The sequence below is a fragment of the Alosa alosa genome, chromosome 9 (assembly GCF_017589495.1).
Source record: "Alosa alosa isolate M-15738 ecotype Scorff River chromosome 9, AALO_Geno_1.1, whole genome shotgun sequence".
Taxonomy (NCBI): domain Eukaryota; kingdom Metazoa; phylum Chordata; class Actinopteri; order Clupeiformes; family Clupeidae; genus Alosa; species Alosa alosa.
In genome coordinates, this window is record NC_063197.1 from 4,880,885 (window position 1) to 4,908,264 (window position 27,380).

The 27,380-nt window shown below is 40.1% G+C and overlaps 1 protein-coding gene across 1 annotated transcript in view; it reads right to left on the reverse strand.

Moving 5' to 3' along the window:
- Window positions 1-27,380, reverse strand: part of si:ch211-51h4.2 — a 90,620-nt gene that overhangs the window by 57,624 nt on the left and 5,616 nt on the right. Inside the window, exons 2-7 of the mRNA XM_048253679.1 lie at window positions 24,638-24,679; window positions 23,792-23,865; window positions 23,270-23,338; window positions 23,078-23,180; window positions 11,867-12,002; window positions 6,385-6,450 (exon numbers count right to left, since the gene is read on the reverse strand). Of these exons, the coding sequence (XP_048109636.1) occupies window positions 6,385-6,450; window positions 11,867-12,002; window positions 23,078-23,180; window positions 23,270-23,338; window positions 23,792-23,865; window positions 24,638-24,679 (490 nt within the window). The remainder of the gene's footprint in view (window positions 1-6,384; window positions 6,451-11,866; window positions 12,003-23,077; window positions 23,181-23,269; window positions 23,339-23,791; window positions 23,866-24,637; window positions 24,680-27,380) is intronic.

Below are 27,380 nucleotides of genomic sequence, written 5' to 3' on the forward strand. Positions count from 1 at the left end.
ATAGATACATGTGTAGGCCTACTATAAACCATTTCTGTGTTGACCTGGACATACATTTTGGATCATTGACCTGCTGGATGATCCAATCATGGCCCATTTTTAGTGTCAGATTTTCATTTAAAATGCTCTGGTATTTCATGGAGTTAATGATACCTTAAACCCTAATGAGGTTCCCAGAGACAGACCCACAATCACAGACCCTCCACCACATTTATACTTAGGCATCCACCTTGAATGTCTGTTGGAAAAAAAAAAATCTGACCACAGAACACGATTCTAGACAAAGTCCCAGTAGCATTTAGCAACTCCAGCCATTTACATTTGTAGTTACTGGACAATGTCCTTTGTGATGTTTTTAGACATGGTGATCAAATGTGCTACTATGACAATACTATTTTCAAGGGGTCCCAATAACTGTGGCTCCTGTCTTTTTGTTAAACATGTTCATTTATTTTCTTAGAATAACATTGCTTTCCTTAAAGGTTGATATTTTATTGTGAAACTAAAATAAATCACCAGAAGATTATTTTTTTATGTATTTTTTACTCCTCTTTACCAGGTGTAAATACAATAAATAATTAGTTCTCTTCTTATTCTCATTCATGTCTATGGGTTAATGTAACAAATTATGGGAGATCATTCTAGTCTTGCATGCAGGAAACTAAGTAAATAAGTAAATTATGCAAACAAACAAATTAAAGCAATTAAAGTGAAATAATTGTAAATCATCTACTCAATATGCATTTAACTCCAACCTGTATCCTCTGCAGTGTAATGAAAATAACCTGCCCATGACAACTTTATATTTTGAAATGAGCCGCTCTGATTTAATTTAGCTGTTTTACTTTGATCATTTATTTGAAGTGATGAGCCCAATAGAGACAGGACACAGACACGTCCCTTACACAATATCACTTGCACAAGCCCAATGTGCAGTGGATGGAATGAGATGGACACATTTAATGAATGCACATTCCAAAGCAACCCTCAAAAATATAAATGTCCTGAACATCATACACATCATACCGAGAACTCACTGATGACAGCCTGCCACATTTAGCCACCACATCAAAGTGTTCCTTCCTCCAAAAACATCCATAAATAAATATTTTGGAATGCCACATGAATATGTAATGGTTTCAATTCTGACACAGATCAATTCTACCCAGTGATAATTCATATCTCCAGCTATCGTCAATTTCCATACAGGAGGGGACCTCTGTGACCCCTGCCTACTCCCCAACCCCCACCCCCCATCCTGAATATTTCTCAGTGAGGGGAGAGAACTTAATGAATACACCACACCTGCATTTTCTCACATCTCTTTATGACTTAATCATAGCATTTTCTCTGGTGGTCATGACAAAGCTACGCTGAAGGGGAGAGAGGGATAAAAAGACAAAAGGGATGTAGGGAGGTGTGGAGAAAGAAGGAGAGGAAGATGAAGGAAGAAATAAAGAGGGAAGCCAGAAGAGTGACACAGGATGAATGAAAGAAGTGAGAGGAAAAGAGAAAAATAAAAAGAGAGAGTGAGACAGTGTGAAAGGGTGAGGCATAGAGAAAGAGAGATGAGGAGAGAGAGAGAAAGAGAGAGGGAGAGGGAGAGAGAGAGGGAGAGAGAGAGCAGTGTGAAATGAGAGTGCCCCAGCCCAGATGGGAAGTGTGACAGCGCACATTTGTCTGTGACAACCTAATCGCCCTACGCTGGAGACGCCGCCACACCAAAGTGACATCACAAGGGGGAGGACAAGCTTCCAGTCATCATGGCTTCATCAGGATCCCTTATCTCCCATTAAAATGCACATTCATAGCCAACCATTACCAGCACAACAGACAAATCCTACACGTCTCGCCACCTGATGAAAAACCGGCACAAAATAGCCATTTTAGTGCAAGATGATGGCCACAAGAAATGTAAAATTCAGTTCACATATTATATCATGCGGGTATTACATTATAAAGTGGAAATGCCAATGCACTAAAACAGTTATAGACTCAAGCTATATAATGCCCTATGCAATGTTTTCAAATGAGCTCATAAACTCATAACATTGTGTCAGACAATCAACTTTAGACAAATAACGTTCAGCAGTGCTGAAAACATCACATTCTATTCAGCTTAATAAATAAATTACAGCACAATATGATTCTATCATTCTGTTTATGGAGGTTATAAATACATTACACAATAATATAAAAGCAAATATCATGCATATTGCATGTAGACCAGAGATGTCACAGAAACAAAATCTCAAGTATACTTCCATTACCTCAACACTCATAGATTTAAATATTTAAAGGCCCCGCAGCATAAGAAGGCCCACTTTTACAGGGCCATTTTTTACCCCTGTGTGTTTGCTCCTGGAGAATTGTCCCCATTCTCTTGGCTCTGTAACCACATCCTTCCATCAAGTGAGCCACACAAGCTCAAAGCTCTGTTCAGTGGGGAACTCGTGTGACAATTCTTCATAAACACAGGATGAAATGAAATATACAGATCAGTTAATCCTACACACAAGGGTCACAAACACAACAGCGATATACTGGAGATGTATATGATAAAACTGTACACTTTGGTCTGAAAAGTGCATATGTTTGGCAATCAATACCACGACCCACAAGTGGTGGCTATGAGAGAATGCTTTTCCCTGTCTTTCACCAAGAGGCTAAGGTCACTGAAATGTGTAAGCCTGAATGAGGTGAACTTGAACATTCATTCATTAGGCCATTCATTAAATACAATTAGCTACATTTTGAAATATGTTTGTATGAGTGCCTAGAGCTGGTATCTTCTTCAGTAGCAGTATCAGTAACAGTAGTCTACCAAAACGCAAACCAACATGCAAATTAACATAAGTAGCAAGAATGGTACCCTGCTGGGCTCAATCTTTTAATGAGCATTAAGCTACAGCATCAATCATTGAGTCACAAGAAAAACAACCACCTTGTGATTTTTGGTTAGGCACTCCTGACACTGACGACATCACCAACTAGAACTACTCAGGAATGACTGCTCAGGGGCAGTAGTTCAAACCACCAAACTTTCCGCCCTTGTTTGTGATTCAAACTACCCTAGTACCCTACTAATCCAAGAATGATGGATCGGACTACAAAGGTTGCGACAGAAGTTAGCCAACTACGCTTTCTAGAAACGCACCCTGGTCGGACCACCAACTGAAAATGTAGCTTTCACAGCCCAACAAAAAACCTGAAGCTAGCAAGACTTCCATCGGAAATCAAGACACATTATGGGGTCCTGGGCCTAAAAAGGATTGCTTGGCTTAGGAGTAAAAACAACCCATTAGCCATGATTTCCATTAAACACTTCCTCAATTGATACTCAGGAATGAGGAAAAAGAAGAATTATTGGCAACACCTCAGCTCAAAGCTGTGATAGATAACAATTCATGATAGAGTCTTTAATTATACCCGCTATGTATCTTTTGAAATGATTTGGCTATGGAGAATACAAATTGATCTCCACTGTCTGATAATTGAGTATTATTTCTCATCCCTGAGTTTGCCTTAAGAGTGTTTCTTCGATGGAGAGGCTGGGAGTGCTTTAATTAAAATGAAAAACTGCAGCATTACAAGCTACATGTAATTCAAGGGCAAAAGAACACTGCGATCATTTGTAAATATGCACCAATGGCATCAGACAGGGAGAAAAAAAATCGGATCTGTTGATGCATTTTCTTATTAAGCGATAAAGACCTGAAAAAAGCCTGTCGAGACTCAGGCTGAAAACTTTTTTCTTTTTTTCTAAATAGATCAAGTCAAAAATTATTTTTTTTCCATTTTCAGTGCTGCCTCTATCTGTGCTGCTTTCCCTGGGTTTTGCCATATGCTGTTACATTTACGATTTGCCCATTTATTCTGCATTAATAAACACCCATCGGAGAGAGAGGATAAACACAGCAGCAAGAATGAAGATGTACGACTCACTGAAGGACAGACTCAAATCAACCGCAGAGAAGCCGGCCCAGGTTGCAATTAGAGCTGCTTTCTAATTGAATTACGACACCGTATGCTCTTCTTGGAGGAAATACCAGACTCTTGTTTATTCAGTTTCTGTTTTCAGTCTTGGACTTGAACAGAATGCTGATGGCCGTCAAAAAGAGGCACCAAGAGCCTTGAGGTTGTTGACAGCTCTTGCCTTGAGGTTTTGGTGAATTAAGAGGGAATTAATTTGATTGTTTGAGGTGATGCAGACATCGGCTGGCTCGGGGTCTCCCCAGCCACCAGTGGACCAGGGCCATACCCAGCTGCCGTGGTAAACAGATATGAAACACACAGCATCAATCTCTTGTATTAGGTAGAAAAACAGCTTGACTTTGACCTCAATCTGAACCATGTCCTTCAGCAGCATTCACTCTTTTCACAGTTTGTAGTGTTTTTTCCCCCATCTCGTCAAAACCACTAGAGACCACATTTGTTGCTCTTTCAGGAAAAGAAATTCAACTGTGTCTTACACCCTTTGGGTAAGATTTAATGAGCACATTTCCGGTAATGAGTCCCTGTGTCTCTCTGTACAATGTTCAGGGGCCAACACAAAAACTGTTTAACTGAATGGGAACTTTTAGGGAACCTGATGACATGAAATGACATTACAGAGAGATCAAAGCCTTTGTAAAATGTGTATGACAAGAGAAAATTGTTTAACATGTTTTGAATTTCTGTTCCTATGAGTTCCTGGTGCCACAGACATAATGCATAATGCACACAAATCATTAAGTCAATATATTGTATATTCTTATAAATCTGACATAATACACTATCAAATTATTTTCTTAACATGTTCCAGTACCGGGTCATTTACCCCCCTCCCCCACCTCCCCCCAACATTCTAATCTCATTGCTATGTAGCATAGTAATGTTATACACCATTTAAAAGCTTTGACTCTTGGGAATCCGAAAAAGGCCAACTTTTCTCATGTACAATCTGTATAGTGCTGTACATTCTCAGATTAATCTTATTATGTCTAAATTAAATTTGATCCAAAATGCCCCCCTCCCCCTCCTCCGCTTTTGGTGCTACTCTGACTTCTGGCTGCAGTGTAGCTGCAGCACCATAAGTAGATGAAATATTCACAAGAATCCTTAGAAATTGAATCTTCATGTTGTAATATCCAATATTAGTTGTACAGATGTATAATTTATCTTATACACAACCATTGAACAAACAAAGTAATTGCAAAAATAGAGACTTTTTGTAATTATTTGTGTAGTCAGTCTATATCAGAACACCTGACATACAATCGAAATAGTCCACAAGAAACCTCAAAGTGTTACCTTTCATTTGAGACCAGGATTATGCTTCTACACCAAGAGGTTGCCACACAGTAAGCCTTTTATTGTCAGTGTGCATGTTGGGAACCCACCAGTCCTATGGGGAGTTTCCATAGGGCATTTTACAAAACGCATGAGCATACCTTGGCAAATAATGGTCCAAAGCAGTCATTTTTTATTCTATATTGATCTACTTTTGCACACAGCTTCACAAGACTGCTAGGGTTCAGTTGTGTTTCTAAGTCATCTCAAGTGAGGGCTGAAATGTTGGTCAGTTCAGAAATATTTGTTATCCGGCAAAAATATAAAACAGTATTCAAGCCTCTGTACCTTTGTGCCAGTACTTCCCACAGCTATTCTGATTGTTGTCCAACAAACTATAGTGTCTAAGCTTTCCAAAGAGGTCAGGCATTTGATTATAGGCCAAAGTATGTAGGAGCAATGATCTCCTAAGCAGATGATGTACAATGCCGGGCAAAATACTCAAAATGGGCTGTATGCAGAAGAACATAAAAATTACTGAAGTTAAATCCCAATCCTGTCTATACGTCAGGTTCCAAATACTAAATGAGCCTGTCCCCCATTACACCTACCTGACTTACTCTCACCAGATTGGAATGGAGGTATGTACATTTCATTAGAACTAAATGGATAATTTGCCACTTAAGGCTTAATTGAGTCTCCCTCCTGAGAGCTCATTTAGGTAATTGCCAGGCCTTTCTTGCAGCCTGTGTTTTGAGGGTCTATCGCTCCTGTAGCTGAATATGAACTCCATAGCAAACACCATGCTTTAGGCTACACTGCTAAGAAAGCTTTATTTTCAACATAAAGATACAGAAAGTAATTTGTAGAAATATTTCCATAACCAGTAAGCCAAGACCAACTGATTAAATAGTAATTCAAATAGCCTTCAAGTCAGAGCTCAGAGCAGGAGCTTGTCCAGATGATTACATGAAAAAGATCTGCCAGGTTCTGCACCTGACCTGTTATCTGATTCTGAATGTACCTACTGTCTATCTGGATAAGCATGCCTGCAAATGTGACAAAATGACAATTAGCCTATTAGGACTAAATGTAAATGTGACATCAGCTCACCTGATGTGGAAGAGAGCAGCATAGGCCTCACTGCCTGCCAGGACATAGCTGATCCCAATGGAAATGCTGGAGAAAGAGAGGTGTTCATTAATCAGGTGTCAATTACTGTAGCATTAGCAATTTTAATGGCTTTCCATAAATACATACACATACAGTACAAACTTGCAATGTGCACTGCACCCACAGCCTAATGTAGGGTTAATCAGAAAAATGTGTAGCTGTATCACTTTACAAACTAGATCTAGACAATAAGCAAATAATGGAAAATGTATGTAAGTAAACTGAAACCATAAATTCTATTAGCACAGCACTGATAGGAAAGACGCATCCTCCAAAAGATTATGATCAGCTATTCACATATTTGCCCTGAGTAAGAAGGGACATATATTCTGCCTCCCACCCTCTGATGATGCCCCTCTTCTAGTCCTGTTACACATGCTTTAGCCACAGGGCAGAAGCACGCATTCCAACATGCTGTTATGGCACTGCTGACGCACAGTAAGGGAACCCTCCATACGCACGACTGCTGCTTCCTACACAAAAGAAAGGAAGACAAATGATGACTTCTAACACAAAGATTTGAGCTCCTCAGCTGCTGGTCTTGCAGATCAACCATAAAGTCTGGCTCAAGCAGAGCAGAGCAGACAGCAGGGCTGCATCTGATAGACAATGCAGCAGAGACACTGTGGACAGGCAGGTGGGGAGAGACTTTACGGACAAGCCCACTGATCGATCGCCTGGCCACTTGAACACAATGAAGGGAGCATCGATTGGCTATATGTTAGTGAATCCTGTCTAAATGCTGATAACAAGGCTCATTCCATTGGCAGACTTGACCAGTGTTGTGGGGGTGATACAGCTGACATTATGCGGCAGATCGCTAAAGATCTTCTGGTAAGAGCATTTCACTGTCTTTGAAGCACTGAGAGACCTTGCACGGGTCCTTCAGTGCTTCAACCCTGCGGAATTCACTTTCTATGGTCTGAGAGAAGCACACAAATGTCAGAGTACTCCTGACTCCATCCTCTCTCACTCCCTCCTTCAGAGCACTTCTGAAAGACAGAGAGATATTTGTTTTAAAAATAGTTATTTTCGAGGCAACTTGGGTGCTAGCAGAAAATGACTGAAAACATTATTCAAAACGGAGCATAAGGCAGCGAATAAGTTAGGGCAACCTTGATCAGTAGAAGGAAAAAACTCATTATGCAAACGCCTACGTTATAAATAATGCCACCTACAAAATGAAGTCAGCACAGTAATGCTCCATTCGTCATCCCCTGCAGAATGCATCAGACTGGCCGAGCCATTCTTTTTTGTGGTAAAAAGGATGGAGGGGAAAAAACTTGGTTACGATAGCAATGACATTTCACATATAAATAACATTCAACTCCCTGGCAGTCTTTGGGGGTATGGAGAGGATTAAAAACCTACTTAGTGCCCGCGTTCTCCAAGGTTACGTCCTACCTCCATGCTAGACAACGCAGGCGAAGGGCTGATAATGCACTCAATCTCCCGGCTTTCATTAACCTTTGCGTCCTTAAAAAATTGATGAGTCACCCCGCACTTGGGAGACCTTCTCCACAACCCGTGGAGGTGACCACTGGTGCCACTGGACGTGCATATACGTAGAAGGTGTGTATACGTGCTGCATGCACAGTGCTATACATTACACGAGCTGACCTTCATCCGCATGACTATGAGGCACGAGATTTACATTCACACAGACCACTCGGTGCAAAAGGAATGGAGTGCCTGAGCACATCAGCGCTGAAGGACACTCCCCAGCCAGCAGTGGGTTATCCACTCCCACCATGTGTCTTTTTTGGAAGTCAAGATGTGTTATGAAGACCCATGATGAGCGTGTTAAACACAACCCAGAACGTCAAACCTCTATGCTGTCGTCAAACGTATGCCATCTGTATGCCTGTGATGTCCGGCACTGCTTGCAGTCTCAAGGTCATCATTGATCGTCTCCAAACATTTTCCCTTCTCACATATTCATCAACGAATAAACATAACTAACTTGTGCCTGATATGGCTAATGGAAACCAGCATACCTATATTCAACTCTGTAAGGAATGTACAGAGAAAAAACAAGCCTGTCTGAGCATGCTGATCGACCCTTTCCAAATGACACCATTTCTGTGCTTTATGTGTCACAGTATGTGTGTCATCATTTCTGTGTGGGATGCCAAGTAAAAACAATAAGCCCTGACAGACATGTCATGCAGTCTACTGATATCACCATATTGATTAGACCAATCATGCATAACAAGCATGAGTCATGCTTTTTTGCCCCACGCCTCAAGGATGCCTCTGAGGATTGTCCCTCATGGTACAACAAATACCATATCCTTCTGAATACATCTGAATTAAATGAAACACTGCCTCTATAACCAACATCCATTTCATGTTAATGCACATGTATAAACCACATGACAGTGTTTGTGTCTGCAAAAAAAACTGAACAGAACATGTGTATTAACTGCAGTGCCCAATAGCCCAATAAATCTGAATCACATCACGCTTTAATCAAAAAGAAGAATGAAGAAAAGAAATGCATTCCCATGTATAGCCCGCAACCGTGTATTAAGCGCATAACTGAAGAAATTGGGCAAAATCAATGTATAAACCTTGGTTAATACATGGGAAATTACGGTAGTAAAACTATTCAAATCCTCTAAAACCTAGGACAACATCTAATACCAGGGCTATTTGTAAACACTTGCATTTAACACTTTGAATATGTAGCAGAGAGTGTGTTTGAGTGCCATCTGAGGTTCTGAAGTACAATGAGAAAAATAAAAACTGACCACACCTGGTAAACTCTTCAGGCTGCTGACTGCAGCCTGCCCTGCAGGCCCAGAATTCTCCACAGCAGAGGAAACCTCCGCCCGCCCGCCCGCCACACTCATTCTAGCCTGAATTTGTGCTGCTCCCATAAGAGCTCCCATTTCATCCCCTGCCCTTTCATAAAAACAGCTCAATACACACGTTCGCTGTGCGGAACACAAGTACAAATCCTACACTCTGCCAAGCTGGGCCTGGCCGGACGTGACTACAGCTCTTTGTGAGGGAAGTATCCATCTGGGGACGACTTGTTGGAAATGTGGTGGTGAACTCGCAGACAAGGATGACTCCCTCTCGGAGCAGTAATGGGATTAGCAGTGTGGCTTTCAAAAACCCATTTAACCCTGTGAGCATTCCAGCCTCCTCTGGCCAAATTGCCCCCATTGTAAGAGTGTTATGTTGCCATATGTATAATGTTACGACTCCAAAATGTTGTGAATTTCATTTTTATGTCAGCATTAGTCTGTGTCCCCACATCCCAAAGGTGATGTGCTCAACAGATTTTGAAGATTAGTTGATAATGCTGACCAATGGTGATTTGTTCATTATGTCATAAATGAATGTCATATAAAAAGTGGTGTCATGACATTTGTACACAGCTTGCCTGGCACTTCTACATAGATCAAAAAATGTAAAATGAGTTTTAAACATAGGTTGACCACCCAACAATCTAAAGTTCTGAGCATTCATCAATATTTTAATTATGTAAACTAGGTTATGTTTTCCACGTTTTGAAAATGGAGACTTACAGTTTTTCCATAGTTCAAAGTCTCTGTTCATGGTGACTAATAGCATAGACGTGGGTGGCAGAGATCTACCCTGGCCTTGCAGAGGACACTGCTGTGCCCATCAGTTTAACACTGCCTATTAAGAGTCATCAGCAAAGCACTACTGGGTGCCAATCATTAAATATTAAAATATGACTTGAGCCTAAATGACAATAAATGACAAAACATGGCCCTAATTAGAGACAACATTTGAACACACCCACGGGGGCACTGACTAGAAGGGTGACTCATGTAATTTCTGCAAAATGGGGGGAAATAACAATGAATTTCAAATGAAAAACAGTTTCGGATAAAAAATATCATAAAATTAACAACTTTGGTGCGGGAGAATATAATCAAGATAATCAAAAGGGAGAAGTGGGGAAAATGTGGTATAAAAGATTCTGATCCAAATACTCTAGGCGGTCATCATCACAGAATAGAGATATGGTGTGTTACTGATACAAAACTCTAATTAAGACCTAGTTTTATAGTCTTATAAGTTTGTCTCTGAGGAGAGCATGACTCTAAATCCATTTCCTTCCTCAGTGGACATTTAGGCATTTAGGACAGAGCCAGAATGAATAAATGTAAATGTAATGTAGCTGATGATGCTATCTATTTCACTGGAAAGCTTATCCTTTTAAAATAGTTTCTCCAAATTGGTTCTCTTTTGTAAGATGGAGCATAGATGACAACTCAAGTCAGATTAGAGATCTTCCTCACCATGAAGTCACTTCAAACAAAGGGCATTAAATGCAAGAGGTGGTGTGACTTTAGATGAGAATACACAAGTGCTAAATATAGCATGTGTGATGAGCTGGACCCATATTACTAATATGAATGAAAGCATGCTCTGATTAAACAAACTGCTGTGCTGTTATCCATGGTGAGGCAATCAATCATTGGCATGCCTAAATGCTAATGGCACAGCAGAGAACAATACAAAAAAATGTCTGAAAGCACTCAAATACTATTAAATGCTAAGTGAACTTGAGTACAGCATTACAGGTGCAAATGAAGGTGTACTGAAGTACTGTAGCACACTGAAATGTAATGTCAATTCACCTGAATACAATAATAGTGGAAATTGAAAGCACTCCAGTGTAACACCATAAGCTAAATGGACACCCACAGGTATAGTGCAGCAGCCTGAGAGCTCTTTTGTATAGCGCTAAATGCTAACTGAGTGTACTTCAGCTGTGTGCTGCGGAGCCATGCGGTCATGATAGTTTGCATTTGGGTCCCAGATAAGTGGCGCAGTGCTGAGGTCTGTCTGCACTAGATTAGGCCCCTGAGTCCCAGAGCCACTCTCGTCGGAAAACTCTACCCACCCATGTGACCTTGGCATTGTTCACCACGCCAAGGTGCAGGAGATAACATATGGGCTGCTGGGGAGAAAAACGCTCGGTCTACCTTCAGATGATTCATCTGGGCTAAAAGGGCTCGACACTCCATTTGTTTTAGAAAGTCACTAAGTGGCAGTGGCTGAAAGTTGCCCTCGCCTAACACTTTATGAAAGGGGGAAAAAGGAGACACAAGGAGAGCACTTCACCTGAAGAGTGTTCGAGCACCAGAGAGGTGCTGACCTGAGAAAGATGAGGTAGCTCAACTTTTAACTTTAGCCAGCCTGAGCTTCGAAAAGATAAATTATTATTTTCAGCTGCCATTGGTGCAAATCAATAATCTTTTGGAGAGGACAAAGAAATCACTCTTTTATAGTAAGTTTCGAAAAGCTCTTGGACTGTTATGTATGACCAAAAAGTATGCCAATTTATCTTCACTTTAGAGTATATATGCATTGTCTAGTAGTTTAATATTAAACCAAACACAAAATACACTTTAAAAAGCGAGTAGGCACTTACAACTGAAAGAGGAGGATGAAGTTGAAGGCGCGGCTCATGTTTTTGCTGAGGAAAAGGACGCCCAGCACGTGAAGATTGGGCTCCAGTTTCTCCTGCAACTCCTGGTCAGTGGCGTCTCTGTGCAGGAGGCCAGTGTCTGCAACACAGTGGACAGAAGGCCACCTTCAAACGTGTCTATGGATACAGGTTCTGATGGATTCTGTTCACACGACTAAATAACAAAAAACATTACAGTTAAATGAACAGACAAATGAATATACATCCAGGGATAAAACACCTTGTAACATACAATAAACATGCTTGTGGCTAAAGGTTTAACTTGAAACAAACAATGTTTGTCTGTGATAACAAGTTACAACAAATGAAGCATGGTAATGTAATGTTCTAACTGAAACACATCTGTAACCATCCTACAGTACATACAGGAACTGTTGTGAACTGTATTTATTGTGGCTGACAACACATCTGTTTTCTTGGTAGTGTTTTTACATTGTGAAATAAAACACTGATGAAAATTCGGCTTGTGTCTGCACACACATAACCTCAGATGAAAAGGGCAACTTCCTTCCTCTTCATGCTTGTTCATATTCTATCCCCCACACACACACACACACACACACACACACACACACACACACACACACACACACACAGCTTTTCCCCTATTCCCACTCAAACTCCATCACCGCTCCCCTCCATCACTGGCGCCTCCAGCCCCCCTCCCCTCCCCAAACACCTCTCTGCGGTGACAGGGACATTTTAGTCAATAAGAGGCGGGGATGAATTGCGTGGAGGATGATAGAGCCCCGTCAGCTCCTCAGCGCTCTAATGGATGAAGGGCGCCATTCCTCAGCAGTGTGGAGGTCTGCCACACGCCAGCGCATCACTCTCACTCTCCCTCTCCCCGCGGCTCGTCTCCACTGGGCAGATGTACCGACGGACGCACGGACGCGCCGGAGAAGCGCACCCTGTCACCGCCGCCGCTGCCACGCACCAGGCCTTTATGGGACGTTCATGTGGTAAATAATGAATTAGGGCGAGGAAGAGAGAGGACTCTGGGAGATGAATGGAGGAGATGGAGGGAACACAGAGAGTTGAATATGGACAGAGAGAGAGGTGTAGGGGCTGGGTGGATATCGGAACAGCGGGCGGAACTCATACTTCTGTTCCATCACTACTGACTGTAGCGTGGCAGGGGAGCCAGCACAAAAAGCGAGTGGTGGGAAGTGGGTGGGGGGAGGGGGGAAAGTGAACGGCACCGAGCGAAAGGGAGCGATGACAAACTGTGGGAGAGAGGAAGAAAGAGAAGCGAGGGAGAGAAAGGAAAAAAGGAGAGATAAACAGATAGCAGATAGGAGAAGAAAAGGTGGAGATAGTAAAAGCAGACAGACTGACAGAATCACAAGCGAGACCTGCTCCACACAGGCGTCTGAAGCTCACCTCCCTCTCTAAAAAAAGGCTTGGTGCTTGTCCCCCAGCGTTGTCAGAGATCTCCTCCTTCCCTTGCGCTGCTCATGAGGGCTCCAACTAGAGCTTGTGCTATTTATCGCCTGTTAAGCGCATGACTTCTTTCCTTGAAAATGTTTACTCCAATTCTCATCGGGAGCTCCACCTTCTTAGATAATGCTCTGGGCATAAACATTGACTTCAGGAACAAGAAATTGCATCATATATATTTGAGGAAGTGCAAATGGAACACGAGAGAAACAGCAAGAGAGCGACAGGGAGAGAGAGAGAGAGAAGAAAGGAGAGAGAGAAGAAAGGAGAGAGGCAGAGTGGGAATGAAGGAAACAGAAAAGCGACAAAGGTGGATGAACACAGGAGAACTCAGCCTCCGTTACAAATGGAAACCTGTGCATTAGGCATGAGAAAAACCAGAGCCAGTATATTGAGGGAAAACTTGTAATCCAAATGAATTTTGAATGTGTTTACTTAAGCGCCGACACGGCTTATTATAGAGACAGATGCATTGGAGGTATCTGCTTTTTTCAGGGAAATATTTAGTTATAGCAATCCAAACTAGACTAATCAGCATGTCTTTTCCACTTCATCTTAAAACTAAAAGGAACAGAGAACGCATAAGCAATAGCCTAATTTCTAATGGCACCCAAGTTTGTACCTTCTATTAAAATGACAAATAACTCCCCAAATCAGTTGTGTCAGTCAGCCAGCAATCTCTGTAATGACACATTGGCAGAGAAATCAAATTAAATTTTTGCGCACACAGAGTTAAGACTACTGCACCTTGAGTGTACGGATGACAGGGGAATATGTCGCTGAAAGAAGACGGCAGAATCATTAATTTCTGAGGGGGGCCCATCTGCTCAGGAGAGGGACAGCCAAGTAATTAGGATGGAGAGATGCTAGATCCCCACACCTGTCACAGCTCTCTTCTTTGAGGATCACACTCAAACAGAGTGAACGAACAAATGAGCGAGAAAGGGAGGGATGGATGGAGGGATGGAAAGAGAGAAAGAGCAAGGGACAGAAAAACAAGAGACAGAGAGTGAGAGCAAGAGGGATGGTGTGCAGACAGTGGGAAAGATAGAGAGATTAAAAAAGGGAAACCAAAAGACAAAGAGAATGAGAAAGAAAAAGGTATGACGCCCCCCTATGAACTTTCCCTTAATGAGCTCCAAAACACCAAAGCCGAGGAGGTGTAATAACGAGCCTCACGGCTCCTGCCAGTCTGGTCAGAGGTGCTTCCTCCCATTAAATAACAATTAGACAGGCAGCTGCCCAGGCGGCACAGCACAGAGCTCACCAGGGGACATACCAGTGCCCTGGCACCATGCCACACACAGAAACCCTTTAAAAACACATTTGACACGACTTCATATGGAAAACGCCATGAAAACAATACCAGGTCGGGGATGCAAACTTTTTGGCAACCTAAATGGAAAATCATGCTTCAAAACCACAATGGCTTTTTTTATTTAGAAAGCACAGACACGGTGCAAAGTTTCATATCCATCGTGGCTGTCTTGTCATGTCTGAAAGGGAGAGTTCAAAAGTGCGGGCCTTTGTTGTGTGTGGTAAAAGCTGTGCAGGTTTGATAACTGAGAAAAGCTTGAGAGTATAGGAAGCACTCAGTAAAACAGCTGGACATTTAGCAGGTTTTTCACCGGAACGATCCAGAAAAAATAAATCACTGCACTCTGGCCTGAGAACTAAAGCTTTCTAAGGGACGTACAGGCTGAGTCTAAAACACATTGCACCTACAAATAGCTGGAAGAGGATGTTTTTTTCCAGCAGGTTGGTTTGTTTTTTTCAGAAGGATAAAGTGTTTTGAAAGTGTCAATATAGTACCAGTGTCAATATAGAACCCAGCCCAGGAAAAAGGCAAAAAGGTAGAGAGAAAGGTAGAAAAGTCTATCGATGCAGGCAGAACACCGAGCAGAGCACTGCTTGCACCCCTTCTTCTGTACTGTCCTAAATACCTAGCTCCATTCATTCTCATAGTTAATACTGATCCTTTCCATATTGTATTCTTATTGGAAAGATTGAAAGAGAAGATTGTATACAGTAATTTCCTGTGTATTAGCCGAATTGTGTATAAGCCGCAGGACAGTGTTTTATGCAAGTTAAAAGAAACAAAACCATATTAATACCATATTAACTGCCCCCATTAACCTGAAGACATTTTGCAAAATCAATGAATAAGCCTGGTCACTTACATACTTCAGGACTTACATGATTAAATGGATAAACTGACCTCGTAGCACGTGGCAAGATGATTTGAGAAGGTCTAATGTGCACTGCACATAAAACGTCGGCAAGGTGAAGCTGTTCACAGAGGCTTCTACAGTGCACCTGTGGTACCTGTCAGCACATTTTCTACCAATCCACACATGAAGGGGAGTGATCCCCAGAACAAATTAGGTGTAGTTTCACAGAAAGGTATTCTAAACAATGCCATTTTGAAATATTATCAAAGTGAGTCCCGAACGGAGACATTTGTTCTTGTCACATGAATTATCAAGTATTTCCATGATACACTTTTCTTTGCAAAAAACAAAATAAACAACCCATTAATTTGACATTTTTGTCAGTGCTATTGTTGATATCTTCAGCCTCTCAAAGGCTGATTTCTGACAGCATCTCATCCATATATTCAAAGACTGAACTTCATAGAGAAGCTTTTCTCTGGGTTCAAAACAAATTTCGACTGAAACGCTTTCATACTGCAAATATATACACTGTGACATCTGGGGTGAGTTTTCAAAAACAAGTGGTGGGGTTAATTTGGAGGTAGTTTGTTAGTAACATACAGTAAGAGACATGTTCACTCTTATGAAGTTGCTATTTCATCTCTAGTCACACAAATGTACAAAAAGACATTTAAAAACAGAACAATAGCAGAGCTGATTAAGACTCACATAAATCAAACTCACAGAATGAACAATCTTTGTCAGATTTCTTGTCATCTTAATTGTCAAGCACCTAATATCAGAAGACTGTGGCTGTCGCTGTGGAAGCACAACTTCTTTTTCCCCTGTTAGATCAGATAAATTAAAGCCATTGTTGTTTCATGCACATTTTTAAATCAAACTGACTGGAATTCCTGACTTTCCAAATACTAAATACCTAAATACCTGCATTAGAAAAAGAAAAGAGAAAGTCTGCAAATTATAATATAATTAACTATTTTATGTAGGACCTTGCCCAAGACATCACAATTGTTATTGAATGTTGAGTTATTATCTTAATAAATCAAAGCGCTTATATGTTCTGGTATCATGTCATGGGTTAAAAAGAATGCATGGTTAAAATGGTCTATTCTATATATATATATATATATATATATATATATATTTTGATGTTATATGTGCTGTCTCTCCATGATAAATGGGATATCTATATCTTGCTTATTGGAATCCACATTTTAGCAGACAATACAAAACAGATAGCAGCTGCACATTTTCTGCAGGGAAATCCATCTTTTTAATAGCCTTCTTATCAAAAGCCAACAAGCCAGCCAGTATACGCTGACCGGGAACGCCTAATTGAATCATAGAATATCAGGGCATTGCTAAAACCCTATCTGATGAGACTGTCAACCTGGCATATAAATTAAGCTGTATCTAACCACAGAAAATAGTGCTCCACACATACAAGTGACAGTAATAAACCAATTCTTTAGCATTAAGGTTTTATTTAAAATGCATTAACAGTGATAGGTGATCAATTTCAAGCATTTTATGGGCATAATACGCTGGCTGGCATGAAAGGCACCTTGATCATGCGTTAAATGCAGAAATCTCAGGAGAGGTGGATCAGCTAGAGAATCTCAGAGCTGTCACCGTTAGCGTTTCCCCTCTCATTTCACCTTCATTTTGCCATCTTTTTGGGCCCCTTGCACAAGGTGTAATTCAACAATAACCAGTTGACAGTGTCTGACAGCTCAGAGAAAAAGACAATCAAGAAATCATAGAGGATGGCCTATTCAATTACACTGAAACAACATTTCCATTACATTGTGTTCTCACACTGCCTGCAATTCAAAAGCCAGAGTCAAAAATAAAGCACCTTAATCGACTAAAAACAATCTCATTCAGTATGGGACAATAATGCATTCACCTATCCCGTCATAAAATCAGTCATCTATTCACTGAAGCAAATTGCTTGAACATTGCACACTGAAGAGGTAAATGGTGAAGTATCTCCAACCAGCCGGAGAAAGTGTGTGCTAAACTCTTCATTTGGTACAGTCACACATGCTTGTCGAAAAATGCTTATCTTTCAGAAATTATTTTCCTGGATGGATTGCCAACTCCCTCATGCTTGAAGTTATTCATTAGGCAAATCAGGGAATATGCTAAGTACCATGCAATTTGAAAATGATATTTTTTCTACACCATTTAAATGTGCTGATTTGCAAAAATATACAGTGTAAACAAAAATAAAGTTCCATAACAAACATCTCATCTGTTTTGAGGTGAATATTCTGGAGTAAATATGTACAATTACATTAACTTTTGTTAAAAAAAACTGCTTCATGATAGGGCAGCTCACTGACCGACTGCAAGGACAGCACTGGATGACAGTGCTGTCCAGCACAGAGATTCTGTATTAGCCAGCACACTTTAGCTGTGTCCACTCGGTTGACAGTTGACAGTGGCTGTGTTTTCCTAATCTTCACACGTCTACATCGTACCAGTTATGCCTACATTCATTAGAATGATGGGATACAGGAATATAGGTATTCTTGGATTGGAGTCCAAGTAATCATATAGTTAACAGACAGTCCTGTGGGGATTATACAGTAACTCCAGTACAGTAGAGTTTGACTTTCCTTTCAGCTTCTCCCCTCTTTTGTCATGTGCATGTAGGTCAGTTTGCTTTTGGGTTAAGTACCAGTCTAGTAAGTAAGGAAATTCATAATTAAGCTTACCAGGAGTTGCAGGGTAGCTAAGGACACCAAGTGCACAAAAGTATTGCTTTGCTCACGAAAGCAAATACCTCCTCTTCCATAGTAGTCTCTCCAGTACAATTAGACACAACGCATCATTTATCACAACTGCTCAACTACTCCTCCAACACAAGGCTGCATAGTTGACCCAGCAACAGGGGCAGGTAATCTGGAAAATCTGACATACAGTCCACTAACTATCCAACAGAATTGATTTACTCTCACCAAAATATTTTAGCAGAATCATCACCCAAATATTGATTTGAGATGGATGATTTGGGATACATTTTGTTTAACTTAAATGATAAACTGACTGATGAGATGATACAGTGAGGTGATATTTATTTTCATAATTTAGCTTAATTAATGAAATTACTAGCATATTCTTGGTACTTAATTTCAGAGATAAGTATTTTTTTTAATATTACAACTATGTTCTGGTCTAAATAATTAATTAATGTCTCAATGGTTTTGTGTTTTTCTTAATGTTCTTTACGATACAGAAACAATCAGATTAGTTTGGGTTTTATGGTGATATTTTGTGACAATCCCATGCAATCCCATTTGTGTGCATTTCTATGAATGTAAACTTGTACAATCATGAATCTGCTGCTCAGATGAAAAGCCCTAGAGCCCTAGAGGCAAGGTGATGTATCACAGATGTACAATTTGAAAGCAAGGAATTCAATAACCATGACAGCACATATGCTTATGCTTTACATCCATTCAGACACACGCAAAATGAAAGATTTGATTCCCAGACTGCTCTCATTATGTAAAAGGATACAAATACCAAAACACAATTTTTCACTACGGTAGGATTGATGGGAAATTACTATACATATTTGCCATAAGACACAAAGGTTCATTGATCCAGAGCTGTAATAGGTGAACATCTCTATCTAAACCTCTACAACCACAACAGTGAATAGAAACACAACAATGACTCATAGAAACCAACACTGATGCACTGATTTTACACTGAATTAAATCCCCATTCAACCCTAAGGCCTGCATTTAATAATAGCCTTTTCACCTTTACGATAAAACATCCCTCAGAAATGAATGGTGTTTGCTAAATCTTGACTGTGGCTTCCTGCCTCAGGGGTAAAATAAAGCCTTTATTCAATGCTTTATCTATTGAAGGGGGACAGAGACTCCAAACAGCTTTCATAAACAACCTCTTTCTCCTCTCTCTCACACCTTCTCACATTTTTCTCCTCCTGACAGGGCAGACCCCTTTTCCTCCGCTACATTCATCTTCATTAGCGGGCTATTCCCTCCATCTCTTGTCAAAAATACTTAATGCCTCTTGTCCACGGGACTTGGGCCGACCCTGCTTAGTTAGTGCTGATACGGATGGAATTCAGCACTGCTCATGCCTCTTACACCCGCTGCTCCCCATCCCTGTGGTACACTGCACAAAAAAACAATACAGCCACCATCTGTTTGGCAGTCTGAAACCCAACTGCTTTCATGTGGTGCCGTCTTAACTTGCTAACTAATGGAACAGTAGGGAGAACAGCAAGTGTGCAGACAAATACAACAAAAATATAAATGTTTTCTTTTTTCCCTATAAATTAGCTATTGAAGTTACATTTACATTTACAGATACAGGTCGCCTTGCAGTAGGGTGCTATGTTGGCCGAGGCAAAAACAACAGCAGTAAAACAAACAGCAATCATACCCAGGAAAAAAGTGTGAATTTTTAATTAAAGAAAAATGAGCTTTGACCAACCTTATTAAGTGGTGTTGTCATTCAGTTTTTCTCTGGTGTTTGTAACAGACATTCAGCTCTCAAAAATGCCATCATAAGGCATCATAACTAGAAAAGGCCTTCCCAGAAAGTACATTCACAAATTATGACCACCAATCATTTCAGAAAGGTTGAGTACAATTAGTGCAAAGTGGTGATTCTTGGCTAATCTTAATAAGCTCATATCAACTAACCAAACATGAATAATTGTTTCCATAAATGAATGCAGTTAATGATGCAGACCTAATTTACTTAAGATGCCTATGGTTCTCAAGAGTTTGTGAAATAGAATAATTCTTATCACTTAAGTGAAGGTCAATTTGAGTTTGACAATTAAAATGATCTCATTATAAACACAAAGGCACAACAGATAACTTAAAAACAAGCTGTTTGAAGTCTTAGTAAATTTAAAACAATAAAAACAAAAAATAACATAATAACAAAAAAAATAAACACATAAACAAAACATTCTGTTTTATTAAACTCAGCACCTCCTTCAGTGATTATGTTTTATCTTCAAACTTCCAAAGATTGACTTTGGAAATGTTCCTTTGTGAGTGTGCAGAGTCAAAGGTAAAAGTAAATCAAGGCCTTTTCAACAGAAACTACCAGGGTATTCAGGGTAGAATGTTTAACCTATACGGTACAAGTGTAGTGTATCTACAAAAACAGCTCCTCTATGGCCAGGAGGAGACCATGATACGATAATGCTAAATGATGTATATGCACAGAAGGTAATTTCATGTGCCAAGTCTCAACTCTTCAAATATTTTTGTTAACATGAAATACTTTAAGCTAAAACCCAATACACCACACCTGTTGGCAAAGTTTACCAGCTATTAAAAAACAATTGTCATTATTGTCCAATCAAAGCTAATTTTACATCCCATTTATTTGTGCAATGACAAAGAGGAACCTTATATCATTCAATTTCAATCAGAACCAAACATTTAAATTCCAGGCCACCAAGTTGTTTCATACATTGAACAAAGCAGGATATGTGCACTCAAATTAACCACCACAGGTCAGAGAGGCCAGAGAGCCTAATCCAGTGGTCAGCTTTACAAACATGCTAATTAAGACCGCAGCAGCACTAGCGCAGTGTGGCCTATAGTTTCTTTTTTTTTTTTTCCAGCAATTTTTGGTTGACGATTCCTGGACCAGAACACCAGGGTACATGCAAGTTGGTGGGCATTTAGCCCCACTAGGCTGATAAGGAATACAAGCTTTTGATGAGGCACATCTAGTTTGTTTTGGGGGCGTCTGTCTCAACGCTGATTATTATTAGACAAGGAGTAAGTAACCAAAGTAGAGCACATCTTCTCCAGTGCACACACCTTCATTGGGTACACATCCCATTTAAATGAGAACAGGACAGGTTAGGTTCATTCTTAGAGTCATAAGAGAGCTGACTGACAGGGCATAATTCAACATCCATCTCTTATAGATGCTAATGCAAGTAGCAGGGCTTTTTGTAAGCAGAAATGCTTAATGTCAGTATTTGGCACAGAATCAAAAGTAAGTGACCATAATTACAGTATTTCAATGAGAAGATAGGAGAGCATCATATGAATTTATTATACTGGCAAATTCCCTTTCATGAAAATGCCATTCATGGGATGCCATGTGTAGACAAGGCTATGACAGCTATAGCATTAATGGTCTTCCTGCATACATCTACAAGGCCATTTCCAATGTTCACATAGCGGCAAAGTAGCCACAAAATATGAATCCAATTATTTGGCTCAGTCACATTCTGGAGCTAGACAGAGCTGCGGCAGTGGAACAAACATCTGGACAGATGCCGCCCACTCATGACCCCATGTAGACACTCACTGATACCACGCAGGGTTTTGGGTTACAGAACATCTGTGTGTGGACATCATCACCATATCCCAACACAGTGAAAGATAAAAGCCAAATAAGTGCATGAAAGAGGGAGCTGCAGACTTGTTTAGAGGACAACAGCACAATATCACAATGACAATGCAATGACAAATGCAACGGTAGCAGAGGAAGTGAACTGATAGAAATGGCATAACATTAGCAGCAGCAGCATTGGAAACAACGGTGGGCATCACAGTCCATTCAAATTTACCATTACGCAGAGCTGGGTATCTGTAATAGTGATGAAAATACATAGTGTTTCACTATTAGTGGAAGTGTGGAAAGTCTCATATGAGATCTACACTGTTGACATCTCAGAAGTCTTTGGCTCACAGGCCCAAGCTAGCTGACAGATAGCCAGCAGTCTATTCCAAATCAGCACGACAGGCTTGAAATACACCGATCAAATGCCAACCAATCATCAAATTCTCAGTGGGCTGGGTACAGCACTACCAAAAGCTGCCTGCAAACCATTGCTAGGAAGCCACTACCTTTAGCATCATCTAAGAAGAGAACAAAGTAAGGAAACATTTGGCGACCACTTAGGCACCTGTTAGTTGCCTTAGTCCAGGAAGCACACAATAAGAATGGCAAAGCCGGATCTCTCTAAACGATAGTGAGATGAGCGAAATTCCTTTCACATCACAAGCTGACAGTAATGTAATTCTCCACAGAGCTAGGAGAGCTACTGTACTTAGGAGCCTACAGACAGGGAAATTAGCACTAATATGTAATTGGAGATGCATTACTGTAAGTGTATTCTTCATTAATTTTCACTCACAGAAACATATACAATATTTAACTCCAGAAACAGCCAACAAATAAAACATCTTTCTACTTTTATATGTAATGGAGGTTGATCAGATACCATCTGTGAGAATATCTGTAATCAGATGCATAGTATCTTGTGCTGTGGCACAACTGGCTATAGCGCCTATACCATATCTGGGTCCAAGTGCCCACGATACCCAGGTTTAGGTCTGACCTGGGTCATTTCCTGATCCTCTCCCATCTCTCTTTCCCACTTACTTCCTGTCAGTCTCTCACAATCCTATCAAAATAAAGCCCCCACACACACACACACACAAAAAAATAAATAAAATATACTGTAAAAAACACTATCATCTGCATGGACTGTGGGAGGACATTACAGTACCTGCCTCCTCTCCCTCATCCACTTCCTCCACCTCTTCAGGGTAAACCACAGGAGAATCCTGTGTGCTGACATTCTCCATTAGAATACGTTCAGTCTCCGTAGTCTGGGAGGAAAATAACATGCCATTACATACTTGGAGAAATTTGATTGTGTTAAATTCAAAATTATTTCTTTTAAAGACATGTAGCAAACCTTTAATGATTCCATCTGGCTAACCCTGCATCGCTGCAGCAAGTCCACAAACAGATATATGAGCAGAGCCTGTTGACAAGAGAAAAATACTTTTGTGGGTTTAGCAAATCTAAGGTAACTTTACTTTCTGGAATTCCAACAAATATTCTTTGTTCTTCCATTCACAGACAATAGACAGTCAATAGACAGTCAATATGAAGTCACACCAGCACCATTATTGACTAAATTCAGAAAGCAGACAAATTAAGTCTCATTTTTTTCATGAAATTTCTCAGGCTAAACAATCCTGTCAAGGGCAAATACCAAAGGGACTTTTTTCCGACGAAAGTCAATGTTTCACAAATTACAATTTAGTTATCCAAGAGAAAATTGTCGGTTTTACAAATGAATTCTTAATTTGACATTTAAATATCAGATATTTACATGATTAAAGCAGGGACTGTTTTGTGTATGTATTAAAATACACATTCTATGTGTTCTGGTAGTAAAAAGCATGGCACTTGAAACTGATAGAGCACTCACCTGTATAAAGAAGCCAATGATGAAGGATACCAGGAACGGCAGCAATCCAGCTTGTGCTATTGTCACTGGTAGACCTATTTTGAAGGAACCACAAAAGGTGTTACGCCACGATCACCTACTCTTCACACTACTTGAAGGAACTGCTCTGCTCATTCAAGGAGTGTTAATTTGGAAGTCAAGAAAAATGTAAGGCTAAAATTAATTGATGCTTGTAATGTCTTTTTTATAGTACGATAAAAGCAGTAAAGTGGTTTGGCAGAGGTTTTAAGGGGGATGAGCAATGTCTTTTTAAGAACTGTTAAATCTTATTGAAAACAGAACAGTTAAATTCAATGCACCATGTAATTGCTATCTTTCATAAATATATGTCTCAACTTACACAGACCATAAACCACATACTGGGGGAATCATTGGCAAGGTACAATAGACATTTCCCATTGCTGGGTGATTGTCTTTACTTACTTTTGTCTAATGTTCATATACCTGAAAGTGACATTTTTATGTGTTGGCCAGATAAATATACCCCTATGCAGAATGACTAATGATGGGTAGGAAAACCAGATGACTTCAATGAACATATTTCTGTCAAACATATATAACAGAACCACCACCGTCTCCACTACAGAACTCCACTTCCTTTCACACTTGACTCGTTGTCAAGATTGTCATTACTCACATTTATATGTTTGTTTTATTTCATACAAGGTAACATATGCCTCACTAGAGTGGTTTGAGAGATAAAGAGGGCATTATTTCATTTCAACATTGTCTTCAAGAAGTTCTAAGATCTTTTTTTTCTTGACCACAGAGTTAGAGAACTTTATATGGGCAACCAAAAACACTTACCCAAGATGCCTGTCCCCAGTATAGTTGCAATGGATAAAAAATCTGCAACCCAAACAAAAATAATGATTTTAAGTTTGACAAACAGTAATCAGTGCATCAATGGCATAGTTGAAAGTGCCATCTGTCAGCTATCAAAATACAAAAAGATAGCCAAAACAGGCATTGGAACCAGGGTGACAAATATTCAGTGACTTTCAGAGATGTTTACTTGTGCATATCTGATACAAGAGCGATTAAATACAAAATGATCAAGCTCTCAAGAGCAAACGAACACTGTTTGAGAGTTGAGTGTGTGCGGGCGCTCATAACACTGATGGGAATCCCTGAGATGGAGAAGGCTCACCTTCACATAATCCACATACAGGGCACAGCAAATTCCATCTATTTGTTAACAATACAATACAGTACAGGTTTCAGAATATGTGTAATGTGTCTTTTTGGAGCAGGTCTCTGTTCAGCAAAACTTCTTGTTAAATTCTCCCCTGGTGATGAAGCCTTAGAGGGAATTTAAACCAAAAGTTAACGATGCTATGGTCATAAAGTTGAAAAGTAGAGATTGTGGCCTCATAATAACATATTAATATGGGACACACAATAATTCTACTTTGTGCACTGGAATAAACCAATATATATGCAATGTATTTCCTTTTTTGACAAAATGACACTTCCAAAGGTTTCCGGATTTGTTAAAAATATCTTTCTCACTGAAACATGGCTGGATGCCTCAGGCAATTATGAACTTCTTGAAGCATCACCGTCTGACTTTTCCTTCTCACATTGCTTTCGCTCCAATCAGAAAGGTGGCGGTGTGGCAGCTCTTTCTTTATGTTACCCTGTAAGGATGTTTCTTTTGGTACTTACTCCACCTTTGAATACCTGCTGATAGCTATTCCAATGAAGCCACCAAACTCCTGTCTAATGGTCACAATTTACCACCCACCGCAGAACAGAGTAAGTTTCATGAGTTTTGTGAGTTTCTGTCTAATTATTGTGACAAACTACGATTGTATTCTCATTTGTGGTGATTTTAATATTCACATTGATAACAATACAATTCACTGATCAGTTGTCAATATTTGAGCTTACACAACACATTTCTGTACCTACTCACAATCGTGGTCACACTTTAGACCTTGCTCTTTCAAAAGGCCTAGACATTTCCATAACTGGTACCTTAGATGTTGGGATCTCTGATCATCTTTGTATCTTCTTCAATGTTGCCTGGCCAACTAAACTTACATCTGGCCAAAAAACTATTCTTAGGCACAGCATTGGGAAAGACACTCTAAAGGATTTTATCACTGCTTATATTAATGCTGCTGGTTCACATTATGACCTGAGTCAGGTCTCTGTTGCAAACCCAAATCTGAATTTCTCTAGTGATTTTATTTGTGATAATATCCTCAGACTGTGATGAATTAGTCAAGTATTTTAATGCTTCTGTTAGACAAATTATGGATAGCATCGCCCCAATGCAACAAAAGCCACCCTGGAGGACTTCTAAGAGAATAAACACTTTTAAAAGAACCTGCCGCAAATATGAACGTAAATGGTGCAAGGCTAAATCACAGGTTGACCTCATGAACTATAAGGGTCATTTGCTTATGCACAACTGTGAAATAAAAAAAGCTCGACGACAGTATTTCTCCCAGATTATATCAGATAGTTCAAATAATTCTAAAATCCTGTTTAATACCATTGACAGACTACCGTTATCAATCCTCCGCGTTTGATACCCTATGAGCTCCACACTGAAAAGTCGTGCAATCAGTTTGCTACATTTTTCAGTGAAAAAATGTCAACTATCAGCAGCAGTATCTCATCATCCTTCATTGATGGTTTCAATCTTCAACCTCTTAGCCAACCTCTGCCCGATAGTACAGTTACTCTCCACAATTTCACTCCAATCCATCTGAGTGAGCTGGAAGAAGTACCGGTAGTCCAAAAATTAGGTTCAGCTATTTGCTCCCTCGACCCTGTATCTACTATGCTGTTCAAACAAGTCTTCAGCTGCTTGGCTGCTGACATCCTTCAAATTGTTAATACCTCCCTACTATCTGGAACATTCCCTGCATTCCCTGAACATTACCCTTATTACACCACTACTTAAAAAACCTAACCTTGACCGCTTGGCTTGTGAGAGTTACAGGCCCATCTCTAACCTGCCTTTCTTAGGCAAAATTCTAGAGAAGGTTGTTTATAAGCAACTTTGCACCTATTTGTCTCAAAACTCTATATTTGATGCCTATCAATCTGGGTTTTGGGTAAATCAAAGCACAGAAACTGCTCTAGTCAGAGTTGTAAATGACCTTAGAATTGCGACTGACAATCAAAAAATGTTGATTCTTGTTCTCCTTGATCTAAGTGCTGCATTTGATACAGTCGATCATGCTATACTTCTTCAACGTCTTCAGCATTCAGTTGGTCTTCAGGGTACAGCTATTGATTGGATCTCATCCTATTTAAATGGGAGATCTTTTTCTGTTTCTATTAATAGCCTCTCTTCTGATGTAATCCCCATTTTATATGGGGTACCTCAAGGGTCAATTCTTGGTCCTTTGCTTTTAAACTTGTACATGTTACCACTTGGGTCTATCATTCGGCAACACAACATCTCTTACCACGCAGATGCTGATGATACCCAACTTTACATATATATCTCCTCTGATGACCCCAGTACGGTGAATGACCTCACTTGCTGCATCTCCGACATTATTATTTTTTTAATGTTAAATGATGCCAA